We start from the raw sequence: 23,486 nt of genomic DNA on the forward strand, positions 1-23,486 counted from the left end.
GCAAGTCATTCAATTTCTCTTTGCCTTAGTTTCCTCATCTGGAAAATGGAGATATAATACCTGTTCTTCCTCCTACTTAGATTGTGAGCCCCATTTGATTATCAATCAATCGAATTTATTGAGCGCTTACTGTGTGCAGAGCACTGTACTAAGCGCTTGGGAAGTACAAGTCGGCAACACATAGAGACAGTCCCTACCCAACAGCGGGCTCACAGTCTAGAAGAGGGAGACAGAGAACAAAACCAAACATACTAACAAAATAAAATAAATAGAATAGATATGTACAAGTAAGATAAATAAATAAAATAAATAAATAAATAGAGTAATAATAAATAGAGTAATAAATATGTACAATTATCTTGTATATACCCTAGTGCTCAGTACAGAGTTTAGCGCATAGCAAGTGCTCAACAAAAACCAGTTATCATCAGTGATGGTGAGGGGCTGGGACAGATAAGAGGGATCAGTCACTCTCTGAAAGAAAGCCAGAGAAGCAGTTCCTTGCTGAATGTCTTCAGGGTACAGAATTTTATCCTTCTAACCCCCAACACTAGTTCTTTGTTCTGCCCACATGATCCCTCCTGTTTCCCTACCCCAATATCCTGGATTTTGGTATGTTTAGGCCAAATGCACTTAGAAACTTTTCAAGTCACTGTTGTTATTGTCAAACTCATGGTTGAACATATACCAAGGACTTTGCCGCCCTCTAAGGAGGCCAGTCTAAATCTGTGATGGGCTTGAGGTTTTTAAACAAATCTGAAAGATGAGAATTTGAGATGAGGTCAGATTTATTATGCCACTCAGGGTGCCTCATTGTTAATAGCTCTTTGATCCAAAATCTAGGTTCAGAATCCATCTATGAAGAACTGCCTGTCCCTCCTGATTTAATCAGTTTACTCCCAGATTGTGGACTGTTCTGGACAATTTTAGAAAATTTCCTCATATTGAGACTCTCCCAAACAAATTATCGAGTCTACAGTGCACTGATCCCCAGGATTCCTATTAATGAATAGCAATAATAATAATGAGAATAATAATAGTGGTATTTGCTAAGCAATTACTAAGTGCCAAGCTCTGGTCTAAATACTAGATAACTGAGTTGGACACCCAAATTGTCCCACATGGGACTCACAGTATATGGGGGGAAGGAGAACAATCTTCATTTTGCAGATTCTGAAATTGAAGCACAGAGAAGCTAAATGACTTGCCCAAGGTCACACAGCCGGCAAGTGGCGGAATCAGGATTAGAACCCAGGTCCCCTGATTCCCAGACACGAGCTCTTTCAACTAGGCCACACTGCTTCTCTGATTATATGCTCAGGTGTGTCCCACAGCATTCTGCAAGTTGAAGAAGAGATCTTCCCAATGCTAGGTGACTTCAAGCATACATTCCAGCCCCCTCCTCTCACAGACATTGAGGGGGAAAGGGCAAGACATGCAAGATTTGAATGGTGACCTGAGGTCCCAGTTTCCAACCAAAAACCTCCTTGTGAAGAGCAGAGAAGCAGATGCCTAAACCATGATACATTTCTGAGGGTTTTTTTCTCTTCTTTAGAGACCAAGTCAGGCCAAGGACTACATACCTCAGAGGTGACTGAAGATGGAGGTCTGCATCAAGCACGGTTGCTACAGTGATGATCTCTTCCTGCTGAGAAGAGCTTTCCAGGCCCAGTCGGCTGACAACAGCTTTATCCCCTGGTTGCCAGTCCACAGGCTCCTCTAAGGCTAACTTCGTGTCATTAGCCTGGGCTGCTGCCCGCAGATAAGTGATGCTCACTTTTGGTACCCGACCTGAAACCATCCAAGAAGAGAAGACAAATTAAAAGCTGCCTGAAAAACAATGAAACTGACAGCCAGTAATAATAATAATAATAATATTGGTATTTGTTAAGCATTTACTACATGCAAAGCACTGTTCTATGTGCTGCGGAGGATACAAGGTGATCAAGTTGTCCCACGGGGGGCTCACAATCTTAATCCCCATTTTACAGATGAGGTAACTGAGGCCCAGAGAAGTCAAGTGACTTTCCCAAAGTCACACAGCTAACAAGCAGCGGAGCCGGCATTTGAACCCATGATCTCTAACTCCCAAGCTCATGCTTTTTCCACTGGGCCACGCTGCTTCTCTGCCCACGCTGCCCAGTACCACGGGCCGGGCACTGGAGGATGTGAGGTCAGAATATTTTGACAGCTAGAGTCTGGGAAAAAGGAGTCTCGAGTAAGTCTCTAACTCTGCTTAAGCCAGTGGAGGGGAAACAGGCCCTGGCTTTGCCTGCTAGTTACAACTTTTGTGAAAAATGAGGGGGAAAGACATTGTAGAATGCCATGTTTCACAAAAGTTACAACCTGCAGACAAAGCCAGGGCCTGGGTCCCGACCTCCACCTGGTCTTTACCCTTTTCCTTTCCCAGGGGGAAGCAAGACAAAGTTTCCCAGGAAAAAACAAATGCGCAAAGTAAAATAGGATGACTCATGGCTAAATCTTCCCCACTGCAAAATAATTTCTGGCCCTACTTTGCCATAGATCATAATGTACCTTTAGCAGGTACTCTCTGTCCTTACAGCACTTATGAAAAGTAATAAACACTGGAATTACTAAATACAAAGCATGCTTCCAATATATCATTTTTTAAATTATTTTAAAATTTCCTCTTCATTTATGTCAGGGTGTTTACTTAAACAGTTCTTGTCCTGTGGTTAAAAGGTCTTGTTATTGCATAGATTAGTGGTTGTGCATCTGCAGTTAACTTGTGTGATAATTTCATTTTTTTTTAAATACAGAGTCCAAACTTCCTAATTATGGGCCAGGCACAAATGAAGACATAAATTATCCTATTAAAGAATAGTTTTTCTTCTCTTCTTTGAGTGTTTTTCTTTAATCTTTGGGTAAAGTAAAACAGAATCATGGGCTAATATTTTCTCTTCATGCTACGCTGGATTGACTGCATGGGGCTCAGCCCTGGAAAGCTTAGAAACATTCATGCATTCAATCGTATTTATTGAGGGCTTACTGTGTGCAAAGCACTGTACTAAGCGCTTGAACATTTTAATCAAAGGCCCAAACACAGCTCCTCTGGCTTCTTCCATTCAGCTCAAGAATTTCTTCACTGGGCATCACCAGGAAGTCAAGGAATCGTCTCACCAGTGGAAGCCCAGAAATGGTCTGACATAATGCTTTAGGGCAAGGACTGTGTCTGTCAACACTACACTATTGTACTCTCCCAAGAACTTCACACAATGCTCTGCATCGAGTAACCATTCAATAAATATCACTGAGTGACCCAGTAGTTTCACTATTTATCCCTTCCCAAAGATTTCAACATTTCATTTTGAGGCCAAAGGAGCCAGGTACCTTATCACTGACTATGTGCTAGGTATTTCATTTTCTCCTGCCTTTTTCCATTAGAAGCACCTTAAACTCCACATCAGAGAAACTCCTCACCACTGGCTTTAAAGCAATCACCTTGCCCCCTCCCACCTCACCACTCTCCTACTACAACCCAGCACAAACACTTCATTTCTGTAATACTAACCTTCTCACTGTACCTCGATCTCGTCTCTCTCGCTGTCAACCTCTCGCCTATGACTCGCCTCTGGCCTGGAATGACTTCCCTACTCAGATCCGACAGGCAATTACTCTCCCCGTTTTCAAAGCCTTATTGAAGGCACATTTTTTCCAAGAGGTCTTCCTTGAGTAAGCCCTCCTTTCCTCTTCTCCCACTCCCTTCTGCATCACCCTGACTTCCTCCCCTTATTCATCCCCCTCCCAGGCCCTCAGCACTTATGTACAAATCTGTAATTTATTGATTTATATTAATATCCACCTCCTCCTCTAGACTGTAAGCTCACTTTGGACAGGAAAGTGTCTGTTGATTGTTATATTGTACTCTCCCAAGTACTCATGACAGTTCTCTGCACACAGTAAGTGCTCAATAAATACAACTGACTACATCTAAGCACTTGAGGAACCGACAGATGTCCACCCACCTTGGCCCATGTGATCCTGGTTTAACTGACAGGGTTGTCCAGCTGATTGTGCTTTTCTCTCAGAGCTAGAAGCATCTGTCCTATCTAGGGTTCTAACACACATGCATCTTTCCAAAATGACTTTCTTTTCAGTAGAAAATTCCACTAATTCATTCATTCATTCAATCGCATTTATTGAGTGCTTACTGTGTGCAGAGCACTGTACTAAGCGCTTGGGAAGTCCAAAAAACCTGCAGTTGGTGTCAAGCTAGGGTTAGATAATAATAATAATAATAATAATAATAATAATAATTGTATTTGTTAAGTGCTTACTATGTTCCAGACATGGCTGTAAGTGCTGGGATGGATACAAGCAAATCAGGTTAGATACGATCCCTGTCCCACGTGGGGCTTATAGTTTCAATCCCCATTTTATAGATGAGGTAACTGAGACTGAGAGAAGTGAATTGACTTTCCCAAGGTCCCACACAGCAGACAAGTGGCAGAGCCAAGACCAGACTGGTGCTCTATCCACTATGCCAGGCAGGACAAGGAAAAATTTGCGCCTCCCAGGCCATTTACAGATCAGACATTAGCTTGATTTTCTTGTCAAATACAATCTCCTGTCTGACCTGCCCAAGTATCTGTTCAACATGTTGGAGAGAAAAATAGTCTGGACCATGCTGGGTACCCAGGAGAGGATCTGGGGTTGAACAGAAGCTCAACGGGAAATCAATCAATAGCATTTACTGAGCACTTACTGTATAGGGAGCACTTACCTAAGTGTTTGGGAGAGTACAATATAGCAATTGATAGACACATTCCCTGCCCATAATGAGCTTACTGTCAAAGTGGGGAGACAGCTATTAAGGTGAATAAATAAAAGTTTCAAGGAGAAGAGGGTGGTCTATGGTGTTGAAGGCAGCTGAGAGTTCTAGGAGGATTAGGTTAGAGTAGAGAGAGTATAGTAGATTAGAGTAGAGAGAGTAAAGCAGATTAGAGTACAGAAGAAGAGGATCAGAGGGAGGGGAATGAGGGTACATGGGATGTGGGGAGAGGTCTAGGGTGTAAGAGAAAGAACGCCCTGGTTCCTCTAGCCCATCTCTAGCAAATTTTCCAGCCCCTCTCCCAACACGAAACATGAAAAGCAAGGTTGAGAAATGTGTCTCTGGCCACCAAGTTCCAAGTATCTCCCTTCAAAGCCCTACTGAGAGCTCACCTCCTCCAGGAGGCCTTCCCAGACTGAGCCCCCTCCTTCCTCTCCCCCTCCTCCCCCTCCCCATCCCCTCCGCCTTACCTCCTTCCCCTCCCCACAGCACCTGTATATATGTATATATGTTTGTACGTATTTATTGCTCTATTTATTTAATTTGTCCATATTCATTCTATTTATTTTATTTTGTTAATATGTTTTGTTTTGTTCTCTGTCTCCCCCTTCTAGACTGTGAGCCCACTGTTGGGTAGGGACCGCCTCTATATGTTTCCAATTTGTACTTCCCAAGCACTTAGTACAGTGCTCTGCACACAGTAAGCGTTCAATAAATACGATTGAATGAATGAATGAACATCTTTTTTTTCTCCGACATCTGCTCTTCCATGTACTCCTTTATCCTCCTCCTTCCTCCTGGGCTCCAAGCTTTCCTTCTCAGCACCGATGTCCACCTTTGCTCATTTTGGCTTCACTGCATTAATCTTCTCCCTTCGCCCAGCTTCCCCCTCTCCCCCTACCCCTGGGCCTCTTCAGGTTTCTGCATTGTCCAAACTCAACTGAGATCACAGGAGATGAATGGGTGGCTTAAAAGATTGTTTTTCAACAGAGGCTAAAAACTGATGTGGGCATATAAAGTGACAAAATCCCCATTAGAGATGGAGATACAGCTCGGGCAATAAATGATTATTTTAGCACTTCCCCAGGTGGGCATGGAGGCCTTCCAATTCCATTCAGGGAGAGGGAGCAACCCACTGCTCTGAAACCAAGCAGTCAGTGCTCAACAAATACCCAACTCAGCCCATCTCAGTGCTCCCAACCTAAAAGGAAGCCTTTTCTTGCCCCGCAACAGGTCTAATATTATCCCTGGAAATGTCACTAAAAACACTCAAGCAGTGAATATGATGATGAGGGAGGAGGGTCCGTTCTCAACAAGTAATTTAATATATAACATAATCACTTTACGTTTTCTGCACTGATCCATTAGCCAACCAACTCCTTATTTACTCCTCGATTATAACTTCTGCTATTTCCTACAAATTATTGCTCACACATACTGTCATTCATCTATAATTACACAGTCCCAGAGAGCCACAGAACAGGTACTAGGAGAAAAAAAAATGCCGCATTGAACATCAATACTTTTAATTGCTTCAGTGTTTCCTGACCAGAGCGGACACCCATCCACACTTGGCTTTCAAAATCAATTGGCCACTCATCTCACCCCATCTTGGTTTGAAGCCCCACAGAAGAAATAACCTTTACTTCGACTGAAGAGGTGCCAGACCTTTCAAAATAATCTAGAAAAACACATTCCGAATGGGTCACTCATGTGTGAAAGCATTTGTCAAAAGAGCAAAATGTCAGGATTCTTTGAGCTTGTGCTTATCACGATTTACATCGTCTTTCCTCGGCTACCTATTTGCCAACTGTTTAGGGTATTTTTCTGAAAAATGGCTTCAGGAGGAGGCAACTGGGCATTACCTCCACTTCTTTATCTAATGATTGCATTTTCAGAACCCTATAAATTTAGTGTGACTCATAAGGTATGGCTGTCAGATGGCAAGTCTAATATTTCTGTAAAGCAATGTGGAAGGGCACTGAGCTGGAAGCCAGGAAACCTGGCCTCTAACCCAAGCTCCTCCACTAGCCTGCTGTATGACCTTGGGAAACTCACTTCTCTATGCCTCAGTTTCCTCATCTGCACAATGGGGATTTAATACCTGTTCTTCCTCTGCCTCAGGCTGTGACCCCCTTGCAGGACAGGGAATGTGTCCAGTCTGATACTCTTGTATTCATTCATTCAACCAATAGTATTTATTGAGCTCTTACTGTGTGTAGAGCATTGTACTAAGCGCTTGAGAAGCAACGTAGCTCAGTGAAAAGAGCACAGGCTTTGGAGTCAGAGGTCATGGGTTCAAATCCTGGCTCAGCCAATTGTCAGCTGTGTGACTTTGGGTAAGTCACTTCACTTCTCTGTGCCCCAGTTACCTCACCTGTAAAATAGGGATTAAGACTGTGATTAAGACTGATCTCCTTGTAACCTCCCCAGCACTTAGAACAGTGCTCTGCACATTGTGAGCGCTTAATAAATGCCATTATTATTATCAGCACTTAGAACAGTGTTTTGCACACAGTATGCACTTAATAAATGCTATTATTATTATTACAGGTCCGCAACATATACAGATGGTCCCTACCCAACAACGGGCTCATAGTCTAGAATGGGGAGAAAGACAACAAAACAAAACATGTAGACAGGTGTCAAAGTCATCAGAACAAATAGAATTAAAGCTAGATGCACATCATTAACAAAATAAATAGAATAGTAAATACGTACAAGTAAAATAAATAGAGTAATAAATCTGTACAAATATATATACAAGTGTTCTGGGGAGGGGAAGGAGGTAGGGCGGGGAGGATTGGGAGGAGGAGAGGAAAAAGGGGGCTCAGTCTGGGAAGGCATCCTGGAGGAGGTGAGCTCTCAGTAGGGCTTTGAAGGAAGGAAGGGAGCTAGCTTGGCGGCTGTGTGGAGGGAGGGCATTCCAGGCCAGGGGAAGGATGTGGGCCGGGGGTCGACGGCGAGACGGGCGAGAATGAGGTACAGTGAGGAGGTGAGCGGCAGAGGAGCGGAGGGTTTGGGCTGGGCTGGAGAAAGAGAGAAGGCAGGTGTGGTAGGAGGGGGCGAGGGGATGGACAGCCTTGAAGCCAAGAGTGAGGAGATTTGCCTGATGTGCAGGTTGACAGGCAGCCACTGGAGATTTTTGAGGAGGGGAGTAACATGCCCAGAGCATTTCTGCACAAAGATTATCTGGACAGCAGAGTGAAGTATAGACTGTGGTGGGGAGAGACAGGAGGATGGGAGACCGGAGAGGAGGCTGATGCAGTAATCCAGTCAGGATAGGATGAGAGATGGAACCAGCAAGGTAGCGGTCTGGATGGAGAGGAAAGGGAGCGTAGCATAGTGTAAGTGCTCAACAAATACCACAATTAATATCACAATTACTAGTGTGTCTATTATGTCCCTATTATTACAAATACCATTATTATTATTCATTCATTCATTCAATAGTATTTGAGTGCTTACTGTGTGCAGAGCACTGTACTAAGTGCTTGGGGAGTACAAGTTGGCAACATATAGAGATGGTCCCTACCCAACAACGGGCTCACAGTCTACAAGGGGGAGACAGACAACAAAACAAAACATGTGGACAGGTGTCAAGTCAGAATAAATAGAAGTAAAACTAGATGCACATCATTAACAAAATAGAATAGTAAATATGTACAAGTAAAATAGAGTAATAAATCTGTATAAACATATATACAGGTGCTGTGGGGAGGGGAAGGAGGTAGGGTGGGGGGGGTGGGGAGGGGGAGAGGAAAGAGGGGGCTCAGTCTGGTAAAAAAAAAATGCGAGAACTTTCATGAGGAAACAAAAACTTTACTGGGTTTATATCCACATTGTTGACAATAGCTGAGAGAGAGAGGGAGATACCCAAAAGGTCAAATTTGAGCAGAATAGAGAGTGCAATTACCCAAAGTCAGTGATGAGTTTCCAACCCTCACTCTCTGTTAACAAAACTCTTCCCTAGTTTCAGAAAGGAAGTATTTTTATTTTGTCCAGTATCACCCAAGCACTTCCCTAAGTTCCTACTCAATTCCTTCTACATTACATCCCCAAATTCCTTATGGCATCAGAAAAGGCATGAATATCACAGCACTAGTTTTCATTGTCGATCAATCATATTCACTGAGCACTTACTGTTTGCAGAGCATTGTACTAAGCACTTGGGAGGGTACGATATAACAGAGCTGAGAGACACATTCCCTTCCCACAGTGAGCTTCATGGGTTGTTAGGTGAACTGATCTCTGTCTAGGTCTTCCTTTAGGGGACTGTGGGAAAAGCTAATTGGTTCTTCCCTCAAGGAAGCCTATTCAGTCCAGCTGGTGTCAGTGGCAGCCTCTGGAAAACAAGTCAGGCCTCTTCCCAAATGACATCCGGAGCATCGTTCGTTCACCAACTACTTCCCTCACCTCACTTATAACTCATACCACATGCCCCAGCATGCCAGAAAGTTAGGAAAAGGGAAGGGCAAGAGGGAAGGGGAAGAAAAGAAAAGTGGGAGGGGGCTTTGACGCAAAAGCCTCTTTTTTAGTCTGCTGTATAAAGCTGGCCAGCAAAAGAAAAATTGCCCTCGGAAAAAGTTTGTGCTGGCACCTGAGGATTAGATCCCCACCTCATCTGCAAAATTCTGGAGGAATTCTGAATCAGATCTGCTGCTTTTCCATTATCCAGGCTTGAAGAAATTACACCCTCGAAAACTAGACCAAAGACTGTGCCTCCCCATTTTGGAAGTCCCATTCCTGAGTTCATTATACCATTCTTTCTCCCTGGCTAAGATTCCATATTGGTGATGAGAGTGGTTCTAGCTATATTCTTCAGTCAGATCACAGCCAGGTAAGTAAAGTTTCCCAGAAAATCCTTGGATCTCCTCAGACTTGTCATCCACAGTAGATGTGCCTAGTTTTTAACTTGAGCTATATACCCACCAAACATGTTTGTAGACTTTCCACTTTCTATGGTCACAAGGAACTGCAATATGCTCAGGATGTACTTCTTACATTGCTGTTTAAAACCCTGAGTCAATCCATCGATCATATTTAAAGAGCACTTGCTATATGCAGAGCACTGTACCAAGCGCTAGGGAGAGTACGATACAACAATAAACAAACATCAATCAATTCATCAATCCAGCCTCACTAGGATCACTTGGCCATTCCCATCAACTTGACGGCTTCCAGGTAGGCGGAATCTCAGGTAAATACCTGGTCTCTGTTGTCACTTGTAGCTGAGGATCCTTGTTCCAAGCGTGGTGTTGTGATGAAGGCCCACAGTGTTTTGTAGATTTCCTTATCTTCCCATAGCCTGATATTTGCCTCTTTGAAAGTTTGGATGCACTGATGCATTGACTGAACTTGTGGTTCAGGTTTGGAGGTTATGAGCCAACTGCTAGCCCACTGCTCAATCTCAGTATCCCCCACTATCCAACACTCCCAACACGCTTAACCCTCTGGCATGGCTGAAATAATCTGTCCCTCTAACAGACAGGGATCTGGTCTATGAGATGCCACTGTTCAGATTTCAAGTACAGCTACTTTGGGAGGCTGAAAATGCTGCTGGTGATTTTCTACCTTATGCTTGGCACACTGACTGGCTGGAAGTAACACTACTAAGTTGCTTTCCAGCCCAATAATGATAATAATAATAATGGTATTTATTAAGTGCTTACTATATGCAAAGCACTGTTCTAAGTGCTGGGGAGGTTACAAGAAGGTCAGGTTGTCCCACGGCGGGGGGCTCACAGTCTTAATCCCCAATTTACAGATGAGAGAACTGAGGCACAGAGGAGTTAAGTGACTTGCCCAAAGTCACACAGCTGACAAGTGGCAGAGCTGGGATTCAAACCCATGACCCCTGACTCCAAAGCCCTTGCTCTTTCCACTGAGCCAAGCTGCTTCTCGAAAAATAGCAATACTACTACTACTAATAATAATAGTGGTATTTGTTAAGCACTTATTGTGTGCCAGGCACTGTACTAAGCACTGGGAAGGATACGAGTAAATTGGGTTGGACACAGATCTTGTCATTCATTCAGTCGTATTTACTGCCACAACAGTCAGCTTGACGGGAGTTAAATGCCGGACTATTTCATTCTGGAACTGCAACAGTTGTTCGGTTCTTAGGAATATTTTTCATTATCTGCTTAGTATTATTGCTGGATCATCTGAATATCCTTTAGATGGTTTGTCACAGCACTATTTATTTTTTAGCTCATCAGCACCTGAATTTGCTTTTACCCAGGTCAAAATGTCCCAGGATTTACTATTTGTCAAGAGGTTGATCCATGAGATTTTACTCCTTTTTTGGAGTTGGCTGGTGGTGGGGGGGAGGGGGAGATGTCAAGAAGGAAAGGGGGGAGGTGTCTCCCATTCTACACACAAGCACATCAACGTACATGTCTCTGCTCAATTTGGGATTATCCCAGCTGCAGAGGCCTGATTCTTTCCTTCTTCCAAACCCAGGCCTAGGAATGCAGTGAACAGGGAAGAGGGAGTTTTCCCCTCTGCATACAGTAGGCTGTACTTCTACTGTGGCTATGAAACACACACCCGTGCATGATTCACACTTTATTTTAATTGATGACGATGACATTTGCCTAATGAAAGTACTTCTTAAGTGCTGAATGTGACATTCACAGGAACATTACAATGACCGATAGGCAAGAGAATTGGTATTTAGTCTTTAAGGTGCCATTTCCCCTGGCCACAGAGAGCCAGGAGTTCTCCTACATCACTCTGTTTTAGCAGAAGCCCAGCCCCACAAATCCTGAAGGAGCCCAGTGCCACCCCCCTGCAGCTGGGCACTTTTTTCATTACTGCAGCTAATCCCAAGACTCCTAAGGAAGACAGGAAAGGAGGGTCCACAAGAAAGAAAATGCAGTCTGGGTACACTGGAAAGAGCATGGACCTGGGTTCTAATCCTGGCTTTGCCACTTTCCTGCTGGGTGACCTTGGGCAAGTCACGTAACTTCTCTGCGCCTCAATTTCCTCATCTGTAAAATGAGGGCTCAAAACCTGTTCTCCCTCCTACTTTTAGATTGCAAACCTCATGTTGGATAGGGGACTGTGACCACTCTGATTATCTTACACTGGCCTCAGTGTTTAGTACAATGTGTGGCCCAGAGCAAGTGCTTAACAAATACAGGGATTATTATTAAATACACATATTACATGGCTTCATCCACAACTAATGCTGGAAACCTTCAATACTAGAATGAAAGGGAAGACCATCCTAGGCATTTCACATAGCCAAGAACTGGAATATTGGTTGTCCCTTGACATTGAGGGGCTACAGCAGACCTAAGCAAAGTTATTTGCCTGCCATCTGTAGCCCCAACTGCTAAAGAAAGCCTTCACTGAGAATCCTAGGAGCCCTATAGATGTACGAGGGTCTTATAAAAATTAGTCTAGCAGTAAGGTGAGAAGGAGCAAAAAGAAGAAAAATAGAAGGGGAGAAGGAAGGATGAGAAAGATAAGAAAGCACTTGAGACTTCAGGCTCTTATTTCTGTTGCATCAGGATTTAGAGACAAGCTGAATGAGGGAGGTAGAAGGCAGAGAAGAGCTGGAGAGACCACCAAGGTGGTTCGCTTTTGGAACAGGATTCCACAGAAAAGATTGTTGCCTGCAGGAAGGTAAGACAGTACCCTCTCCGTCTCCCCTTCTGATCCATCATCATCATCATATCTCTTTCTCTCACACACACACCTCACTGTGCAAATGCTCTTTTCCCTCCAATCAATGGTATTTATTGAATGCTTACTGAATGAAGAGCACTGTACTTAGTACTTAGGAGACTACAATCTAACAGAGTTGGTAGATGTTGATGCTCAGCACAGTTATATCAAAAGCCACCAGTCAGTTCCACTGAGCCAGCTAGCTGATTTTAGGAACTGACCAAACCAAAGAGCAGAGGACTCCCCTTCCAAACTGCAGCCCCCAAATCTAGGAAGCACTAAATATGTTCACCCCACACTCAACCCCACAAGACTTATGCCCATAGCCATAGTTTATTTTTGTCAGCCAGTAAGTCATATTTATTGAGAGCTTACTGGGAGTAGAGCACTCTATTAAGTGCTTGGGAGAGTATGATATAACAATAAAACAGACACATTCCCTGCCCACAACAAGCTTACAGTCTGGAGATAGCGACAGTCATTAATATAAATAAATTACTTACATACGTAAGTGCTGGGAGGGGGGATTTCTATGTCTCTCTCAGCCAAAAGCCCTGTGAGGGGCTTGGCATTGGTTGAGAGTATCTATCAGGCCTCTCTATTCTAGGAATAAACATGTGATTTAAATACAGAGAGGTGGTGACTTTAACTGGACAGTAGGAGAATATCTCGCATACATTACTCCACTTCATCCCAAGTAATTTACCCTTTCCCCAATCGTGCCTCATCATTTGATACAGAATTATTTTTTCAGAATCTTTTATTTGGTTCCAATTCCAATATCTTCCAAAGGACAAAGACCCTCCTTCAGTCAAGGCTGCAGAGCTGGTTTCCTCCTGGAAACTGTCAGCCAAATTTCCCAGGGAGGCACTGGGAAAGCAGCAAGAGACATTGATAAATTTCCCTTCTGAACAATCAATAAAACGCCCTCCGTTCTGCTCAGACTCCCACTGTGGAAGCCAGGACCATAATTACCTTGTCAAATATCCCAGTCACCCCAGCTGACAGTGAGCCCCCTCCCCTTTAAAAAGGGACAGGGTGATTGGCAGGTGGTTTATGGGTGGCACACCCTGACTGGCAGTCCAGCTGGCTAAGGCCAAAGGCAACAAGAAAAATTCCCCATCGACAACGACCACCCGAGCACCAGACAGCCACTCATATTACCCTATCAAAGGGAGCAATTGACAGAAGTTACTAAGCAATCTGAACTCAACCATAAATGAATAACACTTGCTGCCCCAACCCCAGGAAAAAAGTAATAAAAGCTTTTCCTATTTTTGAAAAGAAAAAAATTGAAATTTCAGTCAACTCCAAACTCGCTGAGACAGCTGGACATTCAAAATGGTTCGCTTACAGATTTTGATTTACTATAATAATAATAATAGTGGCACTTGTTAAGCACTTACTATATGCCAAGCACTGTTTTAAGTGCTGGGGAAGATATAAGGTGATCAGGTAGTCCCAGAAGGGGCTCACAGTCTTAATCCCCATTTTACAGATGAAGTAACTGAGGCACAGAGAAGTTAAGTGACTTGCCCAAAGTCACACAGTTGATAATTGGTAGAGCTGGGATTTGAACCCATGACCTCTGACTCCCGAGCCCATGCTCTTTCCACTGAGCCACACCGCTTTTCTAATATCAACTAGAGTGACAGAGGCACAGAGGAAGAAGGAGCAAAGTGGAGGAAACCATGGCATATAAACGTTCCACCTCATTCTCAACAAAGCAGCCCAAAATGGGGCCAAACTAGAAATGACCGGAATGATTTCCACTGGAACTGAGGGCTTTGATGGCAGGAAGAATTGCACTTGTTTCCATACTACCCTTCTCCGGGTTAATCACGGGCCAGACAAAATGGATGGGTGCCTTAATGTCAGCCCAGTAAGGTAGTGCCATGTATTAAACACATTGAGCTGCATTTTTGAATCTCTCCGCCCAGTCATGTCTTAAGAAACATTCTTGAAACATTCCTGTCACTTAGGTGCAGTGAACAGGCAGTGGTGACCTGGTAAGGAGGACGAGCATGACTTTCTCTGTGGCTATTATCTCTTAAATCTCATTCCCATAGATTTTGCCCTAGTCCCAATTTGTTTCTCAAGGGTTTTCCTTGCAGGGTGGTGATTCTTTGGGGGAAAAAAAATTCCCGAGAATTAGGAATCGACAAGTACGTCAGATGAATCCCATCTTCTTCTCTCTCCAGTGCCCTCTTGAAGTTTACTACCACCCTTCTCTCCTGATCTCCCCACAGCTCAAAATTCAGGGGAGATTCATCAGCCATCCATCCCAGAAGCTCCAGACTTTCAGTTCTCCAGAACTCGGGTTGAGGGAAATTATGAGATGCTTCAGTCTCTGGCTTCTCTTGAGAGAATACAGGGCGAGAGACTCCTGCCAGATTTCAAACCACTCAGGACTTTCTCAATATCTCCCTAAGGCTGGGTCTTCACCAGCAAACTGAATCAATGAGTTGATCGCTTATCTCGCATATTTGGTGCTTTGTAGGCAGCTAAACTAGATAATCCAGGATAAAGAAAAGATTTCCTCAATAGCAATTTTTTGTCACTAGTGTATTGATTAGAATAGACCCTTCTGGGCTTTCTTCTCTTTGTCAGTGTAGAAGCAGCCTGAAAATGCATATTCTTTCAATGGGGGAGAGAAAGAAGGGGAAAAGGAGTTAACAGGAGAGAGAGTCTGGGGTTTTGGATAAAGGAGGAGAATGTACAGGTTAAGGGAGATGAAGCATACACTCCCAGGATCATTCTTTTAGAATCTTCCTTGCCCTTTTAGAGCACAGAGAAGCTGATGACATTTAATTCTATTTGTTCTGACGATTTTGACACCTGTCTACATGTTTTGTTTTGTTGTCTGTCTCCCCCTTCTAGACTGTGAGCCCGTTCTTCATTCATTCATTCATTCAATCGTATTTATTGAGCACTTACTGTGTGCAGAGCACTGTACTAAGCACTTGGGAAGTACAAATTGGCAACATCTAGAGATGGTCCCTACCCAACAGCGGGCTCACAGTCTGGAAGGGGGAGACAGACAACAAAACATATTAACAAAGTAAAATAAATAGAATAAATATGGACAAATAAAATACAGTAATAAATATGTACAAACATATATACATATTCATTTATTCATTCAATCGTATTTATTGAGCGCTTACTGTGTGCAGAGCACTCGACTAAGTGCTTGGGACATCCCTATATGTTACTGACTTGTACTTCCCAAGCGCTTAGTACAGTGCTCTGCACACAGTAAGCACTCAATAAATACGATAGAATGAATGAATTTGCTCCCTTCTTCCAAACACCAGAGAATAGAGTCACAGCAATGGAGACAAAAGTTCTCCCTCTGTACGGCTCGAAGAGGTGAATCCAGTCCGTGGCATCACAGTCTTAGTATCATGGGAGTTTTCCTCATTGTCCTGAGGCTCCCGACAGATATGACAGAGAATAAGGAGGGTAGAGGAGGCGCCCATGACAAATCAATAACTATGACCTGATGCTGGGCCACGGGGGAAATCTCTTTCTGAACTCAGGTGGTGATCTACTTATAACTTGAAGTGTGAGGATTGATAGAGAGGCTGCTTTTGTTGCTGAGGGTACTGTTATTCAGCCAGACAAGGGAACCCTTTCTCCATATTCCCACAGCTATTTCTTCAGCATCACCCCACGGAAGGAACAGAGCAGGGGAAGGAAGCACTGTAGCCTAGTGGATAGAGTAATAATAATAATAATAATAATAATAATAATAATAATAATGACATTTATTAAGTGCTTACTATGTGGCAAGCACTGTTCTAAGCGCTGGGGACGTTACAAGGTGATCAGGCTGTCCCACAGGGGGCTCACAATCTTAATCCCCATTTTCCAGATGAGGTAACAGACACAGAGAAGTTAAGTGACTTGCCCAAAGTCACACAGCTGACAATTGACGGAGCTGGGATTTGAACCCCTGACCTCTGACTCCAAAGCCTGGGCTCTTTCCACTGAGCCATGCTGCTTCCCCAGTACAGGCCTGGGAATCAGAAGGTCCTGAGTTCTAATCCCAGTTCCACCGCTCATCTATTGTGTAACCCTGGGTAAATCACTTAATTTCTCTGTGCCTCAGTTACCTCAGCTGCACAATGAGGATTAAGACCGTGAGCCCCATGCGGGAAAAAGACTGTGTCCAAATCGATTAGTTTGAATCAACCCCAAAGTTTAGAACAGTGCCTGGCATGTAGTAAGCCTTTAACTAATACCATAAAAAAATTTCATGTTCAATGGGACTGCAAACTGAACATCAATCACTTCTACTTCTGTTTGAATTTAGCCACAGGGGAAAGTAGGAGCATTCGGCTGTATGTTCTGCCATCCCGCAGCTTCAATACAGCCCCCAGAGCTACGCAGGGAGCTGGTGGTGGGAGAGAAGAAGTGGGGGAGGGTGAACAGGACATTAACCTCTGGTCCCAGCTGCCAAAGTTGTCACTGGGGCTGTCACAAAGCAATACCTTTCAGAAATGTGAGCTCTGCTTGTAAAATATGTTATTGTCTAAGTGCTAGGTGTTAGGACCTGTGTGGGTATATCACTAAGAGAACTTTTTTGTTTCATTGCTTTTTGGGTTTTTTTACGGCATTTGTTAAGCCTTTACTATGTGCCAGGCACCATACAAAGGGCTGGGGTAAATACAAGCTAATCAGTCCAATAAATGCTACTGCTCGAACCTGCTACTGCTGGGCTGGAGATGAGGTTCTTAGATATCACACAATTCCTGCCCGACATGGGGCTCACAGTCTTAAATCTCTACTTTTACAGATGAGGTAACAGACTTCCCAAGAGCTTAGTACAGTGCTCTGCACACAGTAAGCGCTCAATAAATGTGATTGAATGAATGAATGAATGGAGACGTGAAGTGACTTACCCAAGATCACACAGCAAACAAGAAGTGCAGCTGGGATTAGAAACCAGGTCTTTCAGATTCCCAGGCTTGTGCCCTAGCCACTATGCCACCCTACTTCTATTTCCCACTTGTTCCCTAGTCCCATCACTGTCACTGGCCTGCTGTGTGACTTTGGACAAGTTACTAAATCTCTCTGGACCTCAGTATCCTCCTCTGTAAAATGGGGGTAAGATAGACTGTGATGCTAAGTGGGACAGGAACTGTATCAGATCTAAGAACCATATATCCATTCATTCATTCAATCGTATTTATTGAGCACTTACTGTGTGCAGCACTATACCAAGTGCTTGGGAAGTACAAGTCGGCAACATAGAGAGACGGTTCCTACCCAACAACGGGCTCACAGTCTAGAAGGGTGATACAGACAACAAAACATGTAGACTGATGTCAAAATCGTCAGAACAAATAGAATTAAAGCTAAATGCACATCATTAACAAAATAAATAGAACAGTAAATATGTGCAAGTAAAATAGAGTAATAAATCTGTACAACTATATACAAGTGCTGTGGTGAGGGGAAGGAGGTAGGGCAGGGGGATGAGGAGGAGGAGAGGAAAAACGGGGCTCAGTCTGGGAAGGCTTCTTGGAGGAGGTGAGCTCTTAGTACGGTTTTGAAGGGAAGAAGAGAGCTAGCTTGGAGGCTGTGGGGAGGGAGGGCATTCCAGGCCAGGGGGAGGACGTGGGCCGGGGGTCGACGGCGGCACAGGTGAGAACGAGTTTCAGTGAGGAGGTTAGCGGCAGAGGAGCAGAGGGTGTGGGCTGGGCTGGAGAAGGCTAGAAGGGAGGGGAGGTAGGAGGGGGCGAAGTGATGGACAGCCTTGAAGCCGAGAGTGAGGAGTTTTTGCTTGATTCGTAGGTTGACAGGCAGCCACTGGAGATTTTTGAGGAAGGGGGTAACATGTCCAGGGCGTTCCTGTACAAAGATAATCCAGGCAGCAGAGTGAAGTATAGACCCCAGTGCTTAGCAATCAATAAATTGTATTTATTGAATGCTTACTGGGTGCAGAGCTAAATGGTTGGGAGTGCACAATACAATAGAGTTGGTATATAGCTTAGCATAAAGTAAGCATTTAATAAATGCCATAATTATTATATATCCTGCTTTATTGTTGATTAGAAGCTTATTAGCAGAGGCTCTCTCTTTGTTAATGATAACTGTGAAAGCACAATAATCTGTGGAATTGGCCGTCCAACAAAAGAAATATCTTGGTCAATCAATCAATCATATTTACTGAGCACATACTGTGTGCAGAGTATTGTACTAAGCGTTTGGAATACTGCAACACCACAATATTATTGACACGTTCCCTGTCCACAGCCAGTTTACAGTCTAGCTAATGAAAGACAACCCAACTGCTTATTCCTTTGAGATCACCAGAAGGTACATCCTAATGGAACACAAGGACCATTCAGGCAGAGTAAGCAAATGAGTAACTACCAAGGCAAAGAGCAAGCCTGGATCTGTGAATCAGAGGTGGGCCCACCTTCTAGACTGTAAGCCCACTGTTGGGTAGGGGCCATCTCTATATGTTGCCAACTTATACTTCCCAAGCGCTTAGTACTCTGCACACAGTAAGTGCTCAATAATTACGATTGAATTAATGAATGCCTTAAATAGGGCTCTGATAATCTTCTGCCACTGAAAGCCTTTACATCATTCCCGATTTGTTTCCCATCCATAAGTACTCAGTGCCTCTAGCAAGTGGCACCCTTACTGTCTCTGTATCTTTAGCAAGGGCCACGCTTACTGTGAAGCAATGTAGCCTAGTGGAAAGAGCATAGACTTTGGAGTCAGAGGTCATGGGTTCAAATCCCAGCTCCGCCAACTGTCAGCTGTGTGACATTGGGCAAGTCACTTAACTTCTCTGTGCCTCAGTTACCTCATCTGTAAAATGGGGACTCAAACTGTGACAACCTAATCACCTTGCTTTGCACATAGTAAGCGCTTAACAAATACCATTATTATTATTATTATTATTATTATTATTATTATTATCATCATTATTATTCTAATCCTGGCTCCTCCACACGTCTGCTGTGTGACCTTAAGCAAGTTACTTAACTTCCCTTTCCTGTGGTTACCTCATCTGTAAAAACTGAGTTAAAACAATGAGCCCCATTTGCTCATTGTTTGAGAAGCAGCGGCTCAGTGGAAAGAGCCCGGGCTTTGGAGTCAGAGGTCATGGGTTCAAACCCCGGCTCCGCCAATTGTCAGCTGTGTGACTTTGGGCAAGTCACTTAACTTCTCTGTGCCTCAGTTACCTCATCTGTAAAATGGGGATTAAGATTGTGAGCCCCACGTGGGACAACCTGATCGCCTTGTATCCCCCCAACGCTTAGAACAGTGCTTTGTACATAGTAAGTGCTTAACAAATACCATCACTGTTATTATTATTGTTATTTCATTCATTCATTCATTCATGCAAATGTATTATTTGCATCTGGTACTGTGTCCAGTCTGATTTCCTTGTATTTACCCCAACAATTAGAACACTGCTTGACATTATAAAAAGTGCTTAATAAATGCCATAATAATAATGACTATTATTGTTACTGTTAAAGGACCAAGAGAGCCTAGCCTAGCAAGCTCCTGCCACCCTGTTTGGCACGTAGGGCTTAGCGAGTAGGAAATTATCATCATTATTATCTGAATGCTATTCCACTCAGAGAACAATTACATAAAAACATAAGACCGTGAGCAGTACTCTCCCAGAACATACCCTTGACCCATAAAGTTTACTCTGTCCTCACTCCATCACTGACAGACAGCAAAGGAAGCTTGGAGGAGCACTGAGACAAGTTAGTCTCCTAAGAATATCCATCTTCCTAGCTTGGGATGTCCCATCCAGAATCTTTAACTCACAGGGCTCAAGGCAGTCAGTCAACTGTATTTATTGAGCACTTACAGCATGCAGAACACTGTACTGTACTAAGCACTTGGGAAAGTACAATATAACAATATAACCGACACTTTCCCTACCCACAATGAGCTTTACAGTCTAGAAGACCTTGGTATTTTATAGTGATTTTATTACCAAAGCGCTCTCGTATGACTTAGTTCATTTCGACCCTCGCAACAACCCTGTGAGGTAGGGAGAGATGGCAGGGAAGCACTTAAGTAACACGATTATTATTATTAACTTTTCCCTCTAATGACCCACCCCAGGCCTGTCTCCTCCATGATTCTACACATACATGTACACGAATCAGCACATACAACTCCTGGTGGAAACAAATTCCATCTGCTAACTTGCTTTTCCAACTGGCAGAGCAGCCAATGGATCGACCAACATTCGAGCCTCCTGAGCCTTAGCAAAATCATTCCAGTTGACTCACCGTGCAGGGAGAGGGTCCCGTTCCTCACTGCCAGGAATTTGGCTCCGTATGGAAAGAAGGTGTTGGAATGAGAACTCCCGTAGAGTTGGATCTGAGCTGTACCAGGAAAAGGTTCTTCTGGGGAACCTATCCGGAGCTCTCCACCATGAGTCACCAGGATATAGTGGGCACGGAGTTTGATGGGTCCTGGGCCAACAAAAATCAGCTTGCCACCTGATCATACGAAAGAAAGATTGCAGAATTTTAGGATTAGCAGGACTCTTCAGGCATCCCTAGTCCACCCCATTTTCCATCAGATCACACCAAGTGTATTCCAAATATGTGAGTGTTTCTCTTACATTATCAATCAATAGTATTTATTGAGAGCTTACTGTGTGCAGAGTACTGTTCTAAGTACTTGGGAGAATACAATAAAACAGAGTTCATTCAATCGTATAGAATCGGTAGACATGTTTCCAGCCCACAAGGAGCATACAATCAATCAGTGGTATTTATTGGTCTGTACTGAGCGCTTAATATGTGCAGAGCACTGTTCTGAGCACTTGAGAGAGTACAACAGAATTAGCACCTGTTCCCTGTCCGTAATGAGCTTATAGTCTAGAGAAGCTTACAGTGGAGAGGAACGATCAATCAGTAGTGATTGTTGAGCGCTCACTGTACACAGAGCACTGTCCTAAGCGCTTGGGAAGTACAATTCAGTAACAGAGACAATCTCTGCCCACAACAGGCTCACAGTCTAGGAGGGGGGAGACAGACATAAAAACAAGTTAACAGGCATCAATAGCATCAATATAAATAGAATCATATATACACATCATTGATAATAGAAACAGAATTATAAATATGTACATATATTACATATATACACACAAGTGCTGTGGTGATGGGGGGGTAGAGCAGAGGGAGTGAGTGGGGGCGATGGGGGGGAGCAGAGGGTACTTCCCAAGTGCTTAGTACAGTGCTCTGCACACAGTAAGCGCTCAATAAATACGATTGAATGAATGACTGAATGACTGAATGAATGACTGAATGAATGACTGAATGAATGAATGAATGAATGAATGAAAGAAAAGGAGGGCTTAGTCCAGGAAGGCCTCCTGGAAGGGGTAAGCTTTCAATAGGGCTTTAAAGGGGGGAAAATGTGCTAGTTTGGTGGATTTGAGGAGGGAGGGTATTCCAGGCCAGAGGTAGGACAGGGCCAGGGGTCAACTGCGGGGAAGGCGAGAACGAAGCCCAGTGAGGAGGTTAGCGGCAGAGGAGCCGAGGGTGCAGGCTGGGCTGGAGAAGGAGAGAAGGGAGGTGAGGTAGGAGGGAGCAAGGTGATGGAGAGCTTTGCAGCCAACAGAGAGGAGTGTTTGCTTGATAGTGCTTTGAAATCCCTAGATAAATGGTGTATTTGGGTAATTTTATAAAAATCAACTAATTATCTGGGGTTCCCCACCAAAGAAATACAATTTTATGAGTAATCAGCTCACTCCAGGAGCAAGCAGGCTAAGTGTTGAGGGGGATCCAGGGAGGCAAAATGTGAACGTCTGCCAGGTGCTAGACCTCTTTCTTTATCACTTCACTCATCGCTGTTCAGTGACAGTTTGGGCATTAAAAATGCAACTTAAAATTTTATCCTATGCTACTTCGACTATTGGTGTTTATAGGGGATAGTGTGGGAGGGAGAAGCAGTGTGGCTCAGTGGAAAGAGCGTGAGCTTGGGAATCAGAGGTCATAGGTTCGATTCCCTGCTCTACCACTTGTCAGCTGTGTGACCCTGGGCAAGCCATTTCACTTCTCTGTGCCTCAGATACCTCATCTGTAAAATGGGGATTAAGACTGTGAGCCCCACGTGGGACAACCTGATCACCTTATATCCCCCCAGCATTTAGAACAGTGTTTTACACATAGTAAGCACTTAACAAATACCATTATTATTATTATGGGTGAGGAAAGGGTGTGTGGGGAGGGGAGGGTGGCTGGGGTGTGTGTTTGCATTTGGAGGAATCCTTGTATACTATTAATTTGTTCATGAAAAGATGGAATCTGAAGGCTGGGAGCTAACCCACTTCTCTCCTATATGAGAAGCATGTGAAATATAAAGTCCAGAAAGACTGGAATGGGATCCCATTCAACTTGCGGTAGGAAAAGAAAGAGGAGACAAAAAGTGGATGATGAAAAGGAGAAAGATCCTAAGAGCCCTGAGGGAAGGGGTCATGCTAACCAAGTGTATTGCACTCTCCCAAGTGCTTAATACAGTCCTCTTCTTACAGTAAGCGCTCACTAAATACCATTGATTTACTGATTCTCCCCCTTTTAGACTGTGAGCCCACTGTTGGGTAGGGACTGTCTCTATGTGTTGCCAATTTGTATTTCCCAAGCGCTTAGTACAGTGCTCTGCACATAGTAAGCACTCAATAAATACGATTGATGATGATGATGATGAAGAGGAGAAGGAAGAGGAAAAGGAAAGGGAGGAAAAGAAGGAAAAATAGGAGGAAGAGAATAAAAAGAGGGAAAACTAAAAGAAAAATTGGCGTTTCTTGATCTAATGTAAATGATGGCCATTGAACCCTTATATCAACCCAAGAAAAAATTTATATAACCCCGTTCCTGCCAAAGTTAAAAACCTCTCCTTTCTGCATTTCACTAGGTTAAAATAAATATACAGTTGCTGCTTTACAAGACAGAGGTTAAGAGGGAAAAATAACAAAATAAACTTTCCCTCTTTTATAGCACTTGACCCGTTT

At 43.7% G+C, this 23,486-nt stretch overlaps 1 protein-coding gene across 1 annotated transcript in view; it reads right to left on the reverse strand.

The window, feature by feature from the left end:
• Positions 1 to 23,486, reverse strand: part of PKHD1 (PKHD1 ciliary IPT domain containing fibrocystin/polyductin) — a 388,392-nt gene that overhangs the window by 217,433 nt on the left and 147,473 nt on the right. The window contains exons 36-37 of the mRNA XM_038772975.1: positions 20,752 to 20,964; positions 1,584 to 1,791 (exon numbers count right to left, since the gene is read on the reverse strand). Of these exons, the coding sequence (XP_038628903.1) occupies positions 1,584 to 1,791; positions 20,752 to 20,964 (421 nt within the window). The remainder of the gene's footprint in view (positions 1 to 1,583; positions 1,792 to 20,751; positions 20,965 to 23,486) is intronic.

This window comes from Tachyglossus aculeatus, chromosome X1 (genome assembly GCF_015852505.1).
Source record: "Tachyglossus aculeatus isolate mTacAcu1 chromosome X1, mTacAcu1.pri, whole genome shotgun sequence".
NCBI classification, from domain to species: Eukaryota; Metazoa; Chordata; class Mammalia; order Monotremata; family Tachyglossidae; genus Tachyglossus; species Tachyglossus aculeatus.